The sequence below is a fragment of the Tasmannia lanceolata genome, unplaced genomic scaffold, assembly GCF_043159265.1.
Source record: "Tasmannia lanceolata isolate RefF3 unplaced genomic scaffold, GAP_Taslan_0.1 ptg000006l, whole genome shotgun sequence".
NCBI lineage: Eukaryota > Viridiplantae > Streptophyta > Magnoliopsida > Canellales > Winteraceae > Tasmannia > Tasmannia lanceolata.
The window spans coordinates 33,281,190-33,296,995 of NW_027518683.1; the positions used below are offsets into that span (position 1 = coordinate 33,281,190).

The 15,806-nt window shown below is 36.6% G+C and overlaps 1 protein-coding gene across 1 annotated transcript; it reads right to left on the reverse strand.

Annotated features, from left to right (window-relative positions):
- Nucleotides 1-4,810: 4,810 nt before the first annotated feature.
- On the reverse strand, nt 4,811-15,604 carry LOC143880239 (alanine--glyoxylate aminotransferase 2 homolog 3, mitochondrial-like). Its single transcript, XM_077383068.1, has 9 exons — nt 15,223-15,604; nt 10,540-10,770; nt 10,283-10,453; nt 9,193-9,336; nt 8,902-9,081; nt 6,372-6,597; nt 5,793-5,906; nt 5,619-5,705; nt 4,811-5,150 (listed from the first exon to the last, which is right to left on the reverse strand). Exons 1-9 carry the CDS (start codon nt 15,472-15,474, stop codon nt 5,107-5,109), a joined length of 1,449 nt encoding a protein of 482 aa, XP_077239183.1. The 5' UTR covers nt 15,475-15,604; the 3' UTR covers nt 4,811-5,106.
- Nucleotides 15,605-15,806: the final 202 nt, after the last annotated feature.

A 15,806-nucleotide genomic window follows, 5' to 3' on the forward strand; every position in this document is an offset into this window, starting at 1 on the left:
TTTAAGAGGATTATTTAATGTTGGAGTTACAATCGTCATTGTGTATGTTTGATTAGGCATCCATTGCATAAAAGAAAAACATACATCACAAACCAAGCCATGACATCCATCACATGAAAAGCAAACAAACAAGCCATGCCATCCATCACATAAAAAGCAAACCATCAAACCATGGAAATAAAAAAAAACATCATCCATGAAACCCAATTTGGCATCTTTCATCAATAGCGATCAATTCGTACAAAACCGGGTTAATTTAATTTTTGATCAACACACAACCATCCTGATTTTAATTTGAAACATCATAAAACCTTTTTATTTGGTCTAATAAATCAGCATGCAATTTTTTGCTAGAAAAAAAAAGATCACTTAGTTTATGAAAACAAAATTGTTTCATTTCGGGAACACAATCCGGATAGCGTGACCTTTCGAGTAACTTTGAGTGGGATATAGTTACTTAAATGCTTTCTCAAGGATCTGATCATGCTACAAACAGCCCAAGACATTATTAGAAAAGTCTATGCCTGGGTTATAGGCTTTTCAAATCGTTTGGGGTGGAGAAACAAAATTCTAAATCAATTTTCGGAATTAATTTCTTGAATTCCAGCAACTTTTTCCAAACTTTAAAAAATCTTATCTCCTAAACCGCTCATCGGGTTTCGATGATTCTTGAAGCGTTGGATTCGTATTCGAGTCTACTTTTCAACCATACAAAGCAATCAGTCTAGAAATCCACCATGCGGTACAGTTTTGTTGTTTTTCGACAAATAGTCCTTTGTTTGTTAAAAACACACAAAGACTAGGAACCTCGGATAGCCGGAATAAACGTCCGGACTCACAGCACATCACTGCATGATCTATCTTTGGCTCGTTAGCCTTCTAATCTATTCCCTAGTTAGCTCTGATACCACTTATTAGATTAGATGTAAAACCTCGAGCAAAATCGATACACGTTGAGGAAGAATAAACAGTGTAGAACAAAAATTTTGATCTAACTCAGGATTCCTAGGGACTAATTGATTTTATTGTGATTCAATAAACACAAATATAAACACCTTATGTAGAAAAGAACTCGTCCGCTTGATCTACTCCTCGAAAATTCGCCGGCGATGTAATCGACGTGAAACCGCAAGTTGAATTGATGGATTCCTTTTGTTGCGTGAAGGATCTTGTGCACAACTCTTTGTTCACTTTATAATCTGATCTAAATCAGATTATATAGTGGGAATATGTATTTAGGTCAATGAAGCTTGGTTGGATGTTTGTCTTTGATCTAGAAAAGACAAAACTAGTTGATGGAATTGAAGGAGAAGACGAAGAGAAAGACTTTGGGGTGTCTCTACCAATTTCTAGCACATGAAATTATGGGAGAGCTCTTTTAAAAACTCCGGCCATATGTCTCATATTTATAGAGTTTTCAATTTTCATATGCACAATCCAAAGTTTCTAGAGAAATCTCAAAAATAATGGAAACTAGCCACAACTGGAAGCTCCAATTGGGCAAGCCAAGCCAAGCCCATTATGAAAAGCAACATGGGACGTCCAACCATGGGGTTGCTTGCTGCCCAAGCAACCCATGGTTGCCCCTTGTGGTTCCATAGTTTCTAATTCAGTTTGTTTCTTCTTTTTCTCTCTCTCTCTCTTTCCAATTTCACATGTGTTACTTTAATTTGAGAGAAACAAATCAATTAATTATATTCCAAATATAATTTGAATTCCAAATTGATAATGGCACACCACATGGGACGTGTGGCAATGGGTCCCACCCAAATTCATCCCATGTGGGTCCACTTATCCAATTCAATTCCCCATTGCATTTCACATTTAATTCCCAATTAAATTATGCAATCCAATCCTATCCAATAGGATTTAAGCTCAAGTATATTTTTATGATATTCCCAAAATACCTTATGGTTGATACTTAATCATTTTGGTATTTCCAATGTATCCCATAGTGCAAATACACTATATACATTGTGTATATCCTTTCAATGTATCCAATGCCACAAAAATGCCACGAAACTAATTCGTGTAAGCAATCAAATAAATGTGGGACCTCTATCTAATAGATAATAATAATAGGTCAATCGAGTAGTGAGTGGGATCGTAGTAGGGATTTAACGGTAGATCCTGCAGAATCCACAAGTGGGCCCCACTGCGATTATTGCTCCGTAGCCAATGCTACAATCGTATTGAGTCAGTGGCCTCCATCAAGATGTAACCCTGAAGATTACCGTCAAATCATCATACCCCTAATCACATCAAATGTGCAAGTCCTTTCTCCAAGTCCACATCTACTGAGTTGAGTCCTACAAGGTGTGGACATCAACTATCCCCTAGGCTCACTCACGGTATACCTTTAAGTCAAGCAGTGTTGGCCCTCAAAAGCATTTGCTAAAAAAATCATTTCAAAACTTATTTTGTGAAATTATTTTTGATATACAGTTTATCAAATTCACCTGGCCAAGTATTTTTCTAGGCGTACTACTCTGACCAAAACCATAGATGTTATCGTATGAAATAGGTGGAGAATTCCATGTCGGGTATCACTATTGACCTCAAAGGTTTTTCCAACACTCTAGTACTACCATCTAGTGACTCCAAGAGAATCACGGTTAGATAGACCAAGAATGAGAGACTCACCAACAAACCAATATGACCCCTCAGGTCAAAGGACATACAAAGGGTCCTTCCTGAAAGAATAGCTCAACCATCTCCTATCAACAAGCTATTCTTATGTGATCTATTCCGTACGCAATCTCATTGTCTTACCCATTCTATCTTGCTTAGGGTCCACTACCCGAGTGATTGAGATAAGTCACTCCATATCTCGTGCAAGTTGGCAAGATAGATGCTAGTTGTATACAGGAGGAGGTGTCCAACCTCAACCCCAACTAGGAACTATTAAGGTCTGCAAAGAACCGGATTCTCATATCTCCTTGCTCCGTAGGATCTGTGAATCTATAAGCATGGGTTTCTTACTTTGCTACCTAAGGACAAAAACGAGTCAATAACAAGTAGCATGTCACACATATTTAACTTTTAGTTACCCATTAATTGTCATGAAAAGAAACTTTTATTGATTAACATGCGAAATATACTGGGTTTTAGGCCACCTACTCTAACACTCTTTAGGGTTTTTCCAAACCAAATGGGAAACGGGTGTGAATACCAAAGAGGGAGAGGTGATAAAGGCTAAAAGGGGGTGTGGTTATCAAAGAAGGGGGGTTACTAATGCTAAAGGGCTGTGAATATAAAAAATGGGGTGGAAAAACCAGAGCAAAGTGGAAGAGGGAAGGAAAGGGGATGAGAAATGAGGGAGGGATTTTGATTTTGGAAGGCCCCAAAATCGCAAGAGCCTCCCTCCTGCGAATTTGGGAGGTGGGCCCCACCACTAGAAATAGGTTCCGGAGCTTTGGTTAGGGTTTCGAGGCACCAAGAATAGGTTTTGGGATGCCGAGAGTGGTTTTCTGGCTGTAAGGATGCTTGCCAATTACTAAAAAGTTGTTTCGATGTCCCAAACTGATCTCCAGTTGTTGAAAGACGATTCCGAGAAGTGAAAAAGTAACTTTTGGTACTTTATGATTTTTGGTGACCGAAAAGTGGTAAATCGCTCTGGGTTGCTGGTAAGTGATTTCGGGTTTCCGATGAAATGTCCATGTAGCCAAATGTGCTCTTTAGTTCCTAAGGACCATTTTTTGGTAATCGATGGTGGTTTTCAGTTTTCAAAAAGTGGTTTCTGCTGACCAAAAGTGGTTTTTAGGTCCTGAAAATGGCTTTTGGGTCCTTAAAAGTTGGTATCGGGTTCATATTACTTAATAAATTAACCATTATATCTATTCGACTTTTTGGGGTACATGATTAAGGTTCGCTTGTCTTATTATCAAGGATGCCATCATATACCCGTTGTACACCCCGTACTAAAATGGACTTAAAAACAATACAGGGTGACTATTTATTTATGTGAGTTGCTAGCTTACATCGCAGAAGGCATTTCGCGGATGGTCTGTTGCATGTCAGAGCAGCCACCTCATCAATAAAGACAAAATCTGCTGAAAAGTGGAGCCTATATGGCTGCTCTAACATGCAACAGACCATCCACGAAATGCCTTTTGCGATGGACGCTAGCAAATCCCTTTATTTATTTTTATTTTTTTCAATACAGGATAAGTAGATTACTGACCGTGCCCTCAAATACCCACCAAGGCTCTGTGTTTTAGATTATGACAACCGATTGTGATTGTCAAACCGATTACTAGACTAAAAATACATTTAAATTTGAGTCCAATAATCGGTTTACACTCACAATCTGTTTTCGTAATCTTTAACAAACTAGGTCTCTAAATGTAAACTAATACAAGTCAAGTACTTTGCTCCAGATATGATGTAGGCCAAAATATATTTACCCCTTACAAAAATTCTCACTGGAACAGACTCTTACAGTAAAATGACCCAATTGATTTATTTGATCGGCTTTGGTGGGCCATGGAACAAAATCCACCCACCTGTTGGGAAGATTCTAAGCCTCACTTTGTAGACTTCAAATGGAAGGTTAGAAAATTAAATATCTTACCATTTCATATTCATCAGGAATGCCTGTAATGGGGGTATATTTTGGTGCGCACGGCCCACACTCAATATTCCATATTCAGCAGGACTGCCTCCATAAGGAAAAAATATGTCTCATCGACAATGATGGGCTCATTATATATTTTCCCTTACCTATATTTTATTTTGTTGGTTTCTCCTTAACAACATATTTCAGAAGTCCATAATTCTAAATTTAAGAAATGATGAAGGAACAAACATAAAAGGCCAACAAAATGACAGTATGTAAACAGAAAATCACAAGGAAATGTTTAGTTCAGTTCTCAACACCTTTCACCCACCCCAAGGGAGTAAGCAGTTAGGTAAAAATAAAAAGAGAAACGGAGAAAGGGATAAAGAGACATCGAGATGGTGTCTCATTATCTCCTTGAAACATTACTTACAACCTTTATTGAAATAGCAACCACATATATTGAAATTTGCATAGGTAGAGGAGAGATATACATTGATTTTGCAGATATAAATAGAAGTTTATTTAGTAACAGAGAGATGATGAATTCACATCTTCGACATCACGTAATCCATCACGTCCACGAGGAAATCTGCAATTCGAAAGATAAAACCCCCAATTCAGAAAAGAGAAATTACTGAAAGTTTAACGCAGGCTGACGTCCAAATCTCAATTTCTAAGATGGGGAAAAGGATGGTACTCCGTTTAAATCACCACTGTACAATATCACAGGTATGGTAATTGGAAACAGTCATCAGCTAGTGCAGCACTTTGGAAAGGCCATTGCCCAAATTTTTGCATTCATCACACAACCCTAAACATTAGATCAGTGACCTTTACCCATTTGAATGGAAACTGTTGACAATTTTTTATCTCGACTCCTTGGAGGATAGTATTATGATGGGTAGGATAGTAAACTATCCGTGGTGGGCCCTACCAGATGACAGTTTTCAATCACCATAAGCATGCCACGTGTAAACTGGAGATTCAAGTGAACTACCAAGTTGGAGCATTTTAGTCATTCTACCAAAAGAGTAATGTCCGAGGGGGGTTAACGCACCTGAGTCTTCCTTGGTGAAGCAAAGAGGAGGTGTTATTCTGAACACATTCCCGTGAAAGCCACCTTTTCCAATCAGTACTCCCATTTCTATGAAAATAATACAGATACATTAGATACACAAAAAAGGAATACATTATATATGTTATATTATACACATGAGAGAGAGAGAGAAACCTTTCATCTGGTTCATTACATGCAAGGTTTCAGCTTTGGCTGGAGTTTTAAGTTTCCGATCAGTGACAAGTTCAACTCCAAGCATCAGACCCCTTCCCCTCACATCCCCAATGACTACAAAAATCAATCAAACAATAGTATCCATAAACAAAATACTCTCAAGAGAAAGCCCAGTAAAGGAGGGAGGATTAAAATATTAAGAATCTTATATGGATATGGCCTTTTCAGTTATAGTTCAAGCTCAACAAATCCCATGGCATAAGATAGGGAGGTCAAGCACAAAGATGCACATACAAAAACAAGGACATAAATTTGTATTTCTAGAAATGTTTGCACATGCATTTTGGTGGTCACATTTAATCCCTAAAGACCGGCAAACTTGAAGCATAGTCAAAATAAGTTCAATTATTTTTCACAGTGCAAGCATCCACGCATGGATTAGGATCAATATGTAATAACAATATATTCATTTTATGAAACTTAAAGGCTGTCCCATACTTAAAAATTTGGGTTAATAAATCATTTAATCGAGGAAATGGAGGGTGACAGCGATATCCATTGAGAGATAGGGGAGCTTACTTTCATGCTTTTCCTGGAGGGACTGGAGACGCTCTTTAAGGTAAGACCCCACTATGAAAGCATTCTCTTGGAGCTTTTCTTTCTCAATTACTTTGAGAACAGCATGCCCTCCAGCAGTACAGACAGGATTGCCACCAAAGGTGTTGAAGTAATTTCGATGAGTCAACACCTGGGCAATCTCAGGAGTAGTGACCAAAGCACCGAGAGGAAGCCCATTTCCAATACCCTGAAACAGAAAACACCAGAAAAGAGAATTGTGAGTTGCATACATTAAGCAAATACTGGTAGAGAGGAGAGCTTTCAGATATGATAATATTTCAAGAGTGTCAAGAAAAAGTTTTCAAGGGTATATTCTTGTGCCTATTGTTGGGTCATTCAAAATTAAGAGATATCTTGTTCGATGTGTGTTAGTGGTCTCGTTAACATTTCAAGCTTATGGAGTTCAGCTCTGTAATTCATGGTGGCTTCTGCAATCTAGGCAAGCAAATTGGGATACTGGAATTTAACACTGAATTTTAAGATAACATTTCGAGCTTATGGAGTTCAGCTCCATAGCTTATGCCATTTAGGTGGTCGTATTAAGATAATGGAATCTAACACTGCATTTTAAGTTAGTCCAATAGTACTCCTGCAGTTAATTTGTTATTTCCTGTCAAAACTAAAGGGAGAGCTGATATTTGAATCCAGTTGTTTTGATACTAGACCCATCTCTTTATTTTGGACTCTCATTGGCTAGAAAACAAAAGGAATTTATCTTTACGGTTAATTTTGAACATTTATAAGTGGGCATCTGCCGAGTAAAAAAACTGGTGATTCAAAAAGCACTCGCAAATTTTTGTCTTGGAAATTCCTTGGAAAGGGTATTTCTCAGGAGATTTTGATTTTTTTCTGTTTTTCACGGGTTATATAGGGAAAAATTAGGAAAAATAAAAAAACTAATAAATAAATAGTGGTGTATCAGAAACAAAATAATAATTACAAATTTCAACTTAAGTTAAAATCCTAAAGAAAACTGAGCACATACTTAAAAGGAGAGAGAGAGAGAGAGAGAGGGAGAGAGAGAGAGAGAGCACAATATGTTAGTTCTTCAGAGAAAACAGCAGAGAAAAGGGTAAAACTCCTTACATAAACTTCAAATTCATAATGGTAGCAAAACCTGTACTATTCAAAAAAAAAAAAAAACCAGTCCAAAGCTTCCCAACCTTAAAACAGTACAAATGATTTCTATGTTAGCTCAAATTCTAATCTCACTCAACAAATGAAAACTTCGAATTCAAAATGACAACAAAATCAGTTTCAAGACCCCTTAAATAGACCATATACTTGCCATTTTATGACTCCAAGGCTTCTTTCTCTGAGTTAAGGCAATCATGCCAACTTTCCAACTTTAAAGTTAAAACCTACAAAAATATTTCTAGTTCTACTATAACTCAATTTCCATTTACACATAAAAATAGAAACTTTCCAATGAAAACTAATCAAATATATCTTAGAAATAACTTTATACTCAACTATTTTTAGACCAATAATCCAACTTAAACCTCGTCAATTAAAAATAGGAACCCTAGAAGTTTCACCAAATCCCAGAGTTTCCAAAAACATGGACTTTCGAAATCAAAAATTAAAATTAAAAACTCAGAAAATTCTAATAAAAATCACAAAAAAAATTATTAGAATTTGTTTTATTTTGAAATACACAAAAATAGTAACTTTCCAAGGAAAACTAACCAAATCTCTTGTAAAATTATAGTTTCTTATCCTCAACTTTTGAAAAATAAACCATTAATCCAACTTAAACCTCCTCAAGTAAAAATATAAAGTCTAGAAGCTTCAAAAAGGACTTCTAATCCTGAACTTTGGAGACTGTTTACATTTCCTTTTATAATTTCAAAACTTTCTCAAGGGACTTCTAGTCCTGATCACTTTTGAAACAAACCAATACACATTGACTTTAACTCATATTCTACTCACTTAAAATTATAAACTGTACAAAGAAAACTAGACAAATTTCCTCTAGAAATATAAATTATTAATTATAAAGCGGCCCTTATTTCAGGCAAAACCTCCTTATTTCAAAAAGGAAACTCTAGAAGCTTCAAACAATCTCATCTTTTTCTTGAAACATGCACTTTCTAAAAAAGAAATCCAAAAACTCAAATAAAAATCATATAAATTGACAAGGATTTCTTTCTTCAAAGGTCATCCATTCATCACCAATTTATGATTTGGAGGATAGATGCATTGTGCTACATCAAATAATGAAATATAAAATATAAAAAAGAAAAGGAAAAGATTTTCAGAAAAATGCATAAAAACACTAATATCATGAAAGCTAGAGATAATTTCATGAGAAAATAATGAATCTTGAGATATTCCTGAAAATCTCATGGTATTATCATATTTTTTTCTTTAAATAAAAAATCATAATCATATCAGAAGAACTTATAAATCTTGGTGACATTTGTGACTATGCTAGCATGTGAAATTCCTATAAAATACAAGTCACACAACTATGGCAGGAAGAATTAACCTTCGCCATTGTCACAATGTCGGGCACCACACCATGCGACTCAAACCCCCAGAAATGGCTTCCTGTGCGTGCGAAGCCTGACTGAACCTCATCTGCTATGCAGAGACCACCTGCTTCCTTTATGCTTCTATATACAGCAGGCAAGTAACCTGGTGCCAATTCTGAAATTCCACCCACACCCTGTGTTGAAAGAAGCAGACAGTTCTTGCACTTTAACAATGAAAGGGGAAAATCAACCTAACTGAACAACAAAGACCATGATATGAAGCAATGTATAAGTAGAAGGCGAACCTGTATGGCTTCAGAAATGAAACCAGCAACACGCCCACAAGTTCCGTAGTCAATCAGATCCTGGACATCTTTTGCATATTTTTCTCCATCTGAACCAAAAACACCTCTATATTGGTCTGGGTTCATGGCATGGTGCACGCCAACCTAACACCAACATAATTGAATGAGAAGAAAAGCCTAAAATAGGTAGATAAGAAATGACATAAGATGCAGCTGAAGTCATATATAGCATTTAGATGCATTAAGCTTCTTACAAATACCCATTAACAGAGTGTGACTCACGTGTGATTGGTAGCATTTATCATGCAGGTTCAACTTAACCACACTATCAGATCTCAAAAATTGTTTTTCACAAGATTAAATTAACTATTGATTACAAATGACAAGGTGCAAGTCCCTCTTCATTGTGTACTATGCAGCACCACCTCAACAAGCAAGTTATATGCATTCCTTTGCTACATGCATCATTACTTTACATACACCGCTGACTGTGCACGCATCAAGACTGTGACCAAGAATCTTGACACTGGCAATCTTCCACATCTACGGACATCATCAATGGCTAAGTTCAAGACTGATGCCTCTCTTTCCAATAAGTTTCATTAATTAAAGCAGCAGTCCAAAAGAATTCCAATTGCAGTGCCAAGGAACTTCTTAACATAAGATAGATTCGTTCTCCAGGAATTCTTCCCGGTCCTTTCTACTCCATGTTGCCGATTAGGCAAGGTAAAAGCTAAATTATGTATTTCCATTAAAGAGAATAATTTCTAATTTTAACAATAAGTATTTTAATAGATTCTATAGGTTTGAATAGAAATTCAGATTAGTCTTGATTTCAAAAAGCAATGTCACAATCTCTGCTCGTCCTAGAATCAGTGGCCATGTACTGGCGTCAGGTAAAATCCAAGAAATTCATTTACACTAGAGAGAACAAACATGGCCACTGATTCTTATTGGGAACCATTAGAACAGTTTGATATAAAAATGAAAATTAGTAAAAATAATATTGGAAGGTATTGTTGCAAAAGGTAATAATTACTGTGACATTAATATGTTGGTAGTAGGTATATGTCCTACAAAGATTATTTACCTGTACGACATTGAATTTCCAGACAGATTGAGCAGTTGCTCCCATTGTTCCTGCTCCATTTCCATGGTAGGAGTTTCTGAGTGATATAATATCATGGGATTGAGTATACAAACGAGAAATCATCATCGCTAGCTCATTTGCTTCTGTGCCAGAATTCGTGAAGAAAACAACCTACAACATGTCCCAGAAACAACATGAACTTTCAATTTATGTCGAGAGGAGAGGCAATTAAACAATGTCATAAATATAAGATAAACCTTGAGATCTCCAGGTAGCTTCGAAGCCAAGGCCTCGGCAAAATCTGCAATTGCATGATGTAGATATAAAACAGTGGAATGTTGCAAGCTTTTTGTCTGATTGATAATGGCTTCCACAACTTCAGGGTGGCAATGCCCACAGCAAACGGTAGCAATCCCTCCAAAAGCATCAAGATAGCGGCGGCCATCCTCGTCGAATAAGTATTGCTTCCTTCCGTCGACAACATTCAACTGGAGAAGCAAGAAAATAGAACACAATTAACTCAATCAAATAAAAAATTTAGTTAAGCTCGAATAGTGAATTGACGAGGGTTGGCATTTAAGTGTGCAATGCAATTCAACACAGTCTTAGCAAAACCTAGATTCTGAAAAAAAAAATCTAAATTTCAAAGCTTTCAACTGAAGGAAAGAAGGAAGTGAATTGTGAATTGATAGGAGGGATGGCTAGGTAATGAAATGAAACTTCATCAAATAGAGTTTTGTAATCCGCCTCCTCCATTCATCTATACAAAGAAAACAATCACGACTAATGCAGAGTTTGAGCATTGTAGGCTGATAGGTGAATTACTCTTGTGATGGAGACATGAACAATGGGCGTGGATTCAAGGTTTACAAGCGTAGATGTGGACGACACTGATGGCAGGGACTCTAGCATGGGTCACAGACATTGTCGCCTTTTGTTTTATTATTTACTTTCTATTTTCGTCATTTTTATTTGAAGCCTACTTTTTAGGCATCAAATCTCATCCGTTTGGTGTGTTTTTGGTATTATTAGAAAGCTTTTTCAATTACCTATCTAACGGGCCCAAGATCACATGATTTTGATGTGTTCTGAGCAAGTTATAAGTGTTTTTAGGAAATGGTAAAGGTCTATTACAGGATTACTATTTTAGGTAGATTTACTTAGTTTACTTTAGATTAGATGAATGGCTGAGATTAGTTTTTAACTTTAAGTTATCTTCTAGGGTTTCTTTTCTTATAAATACATCTTATGAAAGCAATGTAAGAGACTTAGGAATATTAAATAGAATTGAGAAATTTTTGTGAAAGCTATTGTGGCTTGGACTTCTTCTTCTCTTCTCTTGTTGGTGGCTTTGAGCCATTCTCTTCTCATCTATTATCTTCTATTTCTTCAATCAAATCAACACAAACAAGGTTTGTAAGTCAGATTTTCTATTTTCTATTTTCTATTTTCTTTGTTCTTGAACCCTCAAACTAGGAAACCCAAAATCCATAGATCTCCCTTGTTCTCCAAGATCTTGTCATGAGATTTTGAGGGATTGTTTTTATGATTAAACGTCAGCCTAAACATCCAAAAACCCTAACTTTAAAACCCTTTTTAGCCTTGTTGTAATTTTCACCCCTTTTCAAGTCTGGAAACCCTTTTAAAAGATCCATAGCCTAAACCAACCATCAAATCAGAACCTAAACCCTAGAATTACCTTTCTTTTACCTTCTAAACATTAACCTAAGATTTGGATAGCAGTATTAAACGAAAATCCCAAATCTGCCAAATTACCAATATACCCTTACAACCCAAACTTGACCGTTTTGAGCCTTTTACTGCTGCTGGATATTTTTTTGTTTTTCTTCATTGGATATTATTATTTTTATGCTTGTGTGACATCTATTTCATTGGTACTTGCATTAGCTTTTAGTTCTTTTAATTGGATGCATGCGTAGGCCTAGTTTCGGACTAAACTTTCTATAATCAATTCATCTAACGAATTCTTATCGCCTTGATTGATTTGTATAAGGTTTAATTCATGCTTAATTACATTTTTTACAATTATTTATGTTATTTAAGTCTCATTATTGCTGCTGGCCATAGATTAATTAGGCGTTTATGAGGCCCTAGGTAAGTTGTTAAGTGTTCTTTTAGTTTTCTACGTAAGCCCTAAATTGTCCTAAAGTCTAAATCCCAAGTAGGAGTGTAGGATTTTCCCTAAATTAGGTATTGTCCAGCATCAACTTGGATGTGATTTTTACATAGCTTCAGACCCAGAATGTCATCCACAGTTTTGGGTTTGGTACTTGGACACATTTCATTCGTATATTAATTTTCAAATCATACAACGCGTAATTTCCTTCAGCGTGATAACAAAACACAAGATAAAAATCAAAATGGCATCGTAATGATTTAAAGTATGAAAGTGAACGCAGCAAAATTTCCAAGATCAGTTAAAATACTCTAGCATTTAGCCTGTTAAAGTATAAAAGATTATATAATGCCTTCTCCAACAGCTTAAGCTTTTGGAGTAAGTTTGTAGTTTCACATAGCCTAATAAATTAACGATGGAAAGTGCAAAAATAATGCATGAGTTACAAGCCATTTAACTTGCAATGATAAGAATCAGATGATTAAAGAAAAACACCGGGAAATTCAAATCCAAAAGGATAAAAATCAAAATCTTTATATGTAGGTCTAGTGCACATTCCATGTATTGCAAACACAAATGGCTCCAGCAAAGCTTTTTTGTTTTAACCATCCACATGCAGGGACTTCAGATGGTTAGGATTGTCCAAGTGCAGTCATTTTTGGACGAGGGGCCCTTTTTCAGTGAGGGTCATCATATGGATGGGCCATTGATGATCAGACTATTCACACTAAACAATGCATGAGAATTATTAGCACATTGCAGTGAAATGACTTGAGCTTGTAAAAATGTAAACCCAAAACTCTGATTTTGGTGTAAAGTTTGTACATAGTTCCTCCTTATGGAAGTAATTGATTTACTGACAAATTGGAAAGCAGTAACCAAAAGTACATTGAGTGCTGAGAGGTGGATCAACCCTCCATTGGGGTTCTATGTTCGAACACACATATGCCAACTGGACCTAACAGGCATGTGGGGTATAATTAGGAATACCAATTAATGATTAAAATCGCATTTTTGAGGCCTATTAGTTCAAGAGATTCTACCTAAGGCCGACTTGTTTGAGTTTTAAGATGGCCAGTTATCTTTCTTGATTGCTTCTCCTGACCGCTCTTAGAAGACATTGTTTAACTACCATTACGTAGGGAATCAGTGAAGAAGATCTCTTGGCGCATGTAGACGGTATAAACCAAGGAACATGCTTGTTGTCTACTATAAGCCTTATTCTTCTTTCCTCTTTTTTCTGTATTACTTTGCATAGCTGGCTTAAGCAATAGAAACTGTGGGTCCTCCATCCATCTCATCTCCACCGTACACATGGCACACATGTAGAATGATAGGAACTGTTAAACTAGTGTCCACCGTGTGAATGAGACCTACCTCAAAAACCCAGAGTGATCAGTCAGACAATCCTAGCCATCCAAATGGGTGCAGTGTCTAAGGTTTTAAATTTCGGTGTCAGTGTTGCTTTTGGCCGAAATTATGTAAAATTCAGTTAAAAATTTTGGTATTTTTAAAATTTTGGTAGAAAACTCAGCAATTTCAGGGGATATCTCTAAATTTTGGGTGGAAATCTTGTAAATAAGCGTGAAAACAAAAAAATCTTATTCATTGCACATTTCGTTTCGGTCTTGGCCGAAACCAAACCGAAACCAAAATATTTCGGCCGAAACTACATGCAAAATTTTAAACTCTGGCAGTGTCAGCACATTGAGTGTGAACTCTGTGTCAATTTCTTATCGGCGAAGTTTTGACCATCAATTTACAGATGGTTTATCGAATGGCTAAGATGGCTCAGTCACCAGATTCTTGGGCCCACGGCGGGCCCACCAGATCAATGATATCAATCATCTTATACATGTGCAAAATTTATAGAGGAGCTTAAGGGTAGGGAAGTAGGCTAGCAATCAAAGGAAAGAGAAAAAATGGCCTTGGGGATGAGTATACACCGAAGATTTAGTGTATAGCTTATGGGGAAGGACCTAGGCTAGGAAGCAAACAAGTAAAAAGACAAAAGATGGACCTTAGAGATGACTTATAAACCTAAAATTCAGTGTATAGAATCTTATGGGGACGGAGCTAGGCTAGCAAATAAGTAAAAGAGAAAAGATAAACCTTGGGGATGACGTATACAACGAAGTTTCAGTGTATACACTTTTAGGCACCGAGCTAGGCTATATACCATACCTCGTCATCGAACACAACCAGAAAAAGAGGAAACCTCGTCATGGAATCATCGCTATCAACCAAAAGAAGAGGAATCTCGGGTGTGACGTATACATCGAACATTCACTGTATACGCTCTTACTCAGCATAGACTGACTGGTCCCGGTCAGCCTTGTGTAACAAACAAAAAACTACTCGAGCTACAAATCTGCATGCTTGGAAAAAAAGCATATACACCAAGCTATTGGAGTATACGTTCTGCAATGGATCTTGAAAAAGACACATTCACAAGAGATCTAAACTTCTAAAACCAAGTGAAAGAAAATCCGAATTATTCGCCATAGATTCAGTCTTTGAAAAGTTCCAGAATAAAGATTACTTTGAGAAAAGGCAATTAAGAAAAGAAAAGGAAAACCAGAAAAAAAAAAAAAAAAAAAAAAAACCCTCTAAAGAATTAGTAGATTAAGAAATTGAAATGGGTAAAAAAGAAACACCCAAAAAAGAAAATGAATATTGGGAAATAAAAGTAAGATCCAAAAGAGCAAAACAGAACGAAAAAAAAAAAAAAAGGAAAAAAAAAATGAGACCTAAAATTTCTGAAAGCAAAAAAGAGGGGATTGTGGAGGAAAGAAAAGCTTACGGGTTTTTTGTAGAAGTAGAACATGGAAGGGCTGAGAAACTCTGTACGCTTGCGTAAGATCTCAGACGCTGATGGACCGACGTAGGGTGGAGGGGAGTAATCAAAGGGGGGTATTTTGGGGAGAGCAGCATTATTATTTTCATTGAGAAATGTTTCTTCTGTTTGGGCTGTCATCTGAGAAAAGCAACATATTTTCTTCAAACCAATATCCATATCCCTCGACAGAGAAAGCCTTCTGAAAAGCCTCTGCATCTTCAAAAATCTCTCTTTTTTATTTTTCCTTCTCTGTTTTTTCCCCTTTCTCGGCAAAGATTCCCTGAAATGCTTCTGCCTCAGGGACGATGAACGGAAAGGGAATGAAGGGTTTATAAAGAACGAGAGATGAGAATCTTTTCGTTTTCTTCCTATTATAGAGAGCGTGGGCATGCACGTGCAGCCCAAAAAAAACAATCGGGCCCACATTGTTTGGGTGATCTAAGCAATTCATTTGTTGGGCCTGACATAGATAAGCTGATCACAGATAATCTTCTCCGTAGGATCATCCTAACCCTCAGATCCACAAAGGTTTCTATATACAGTTCGGA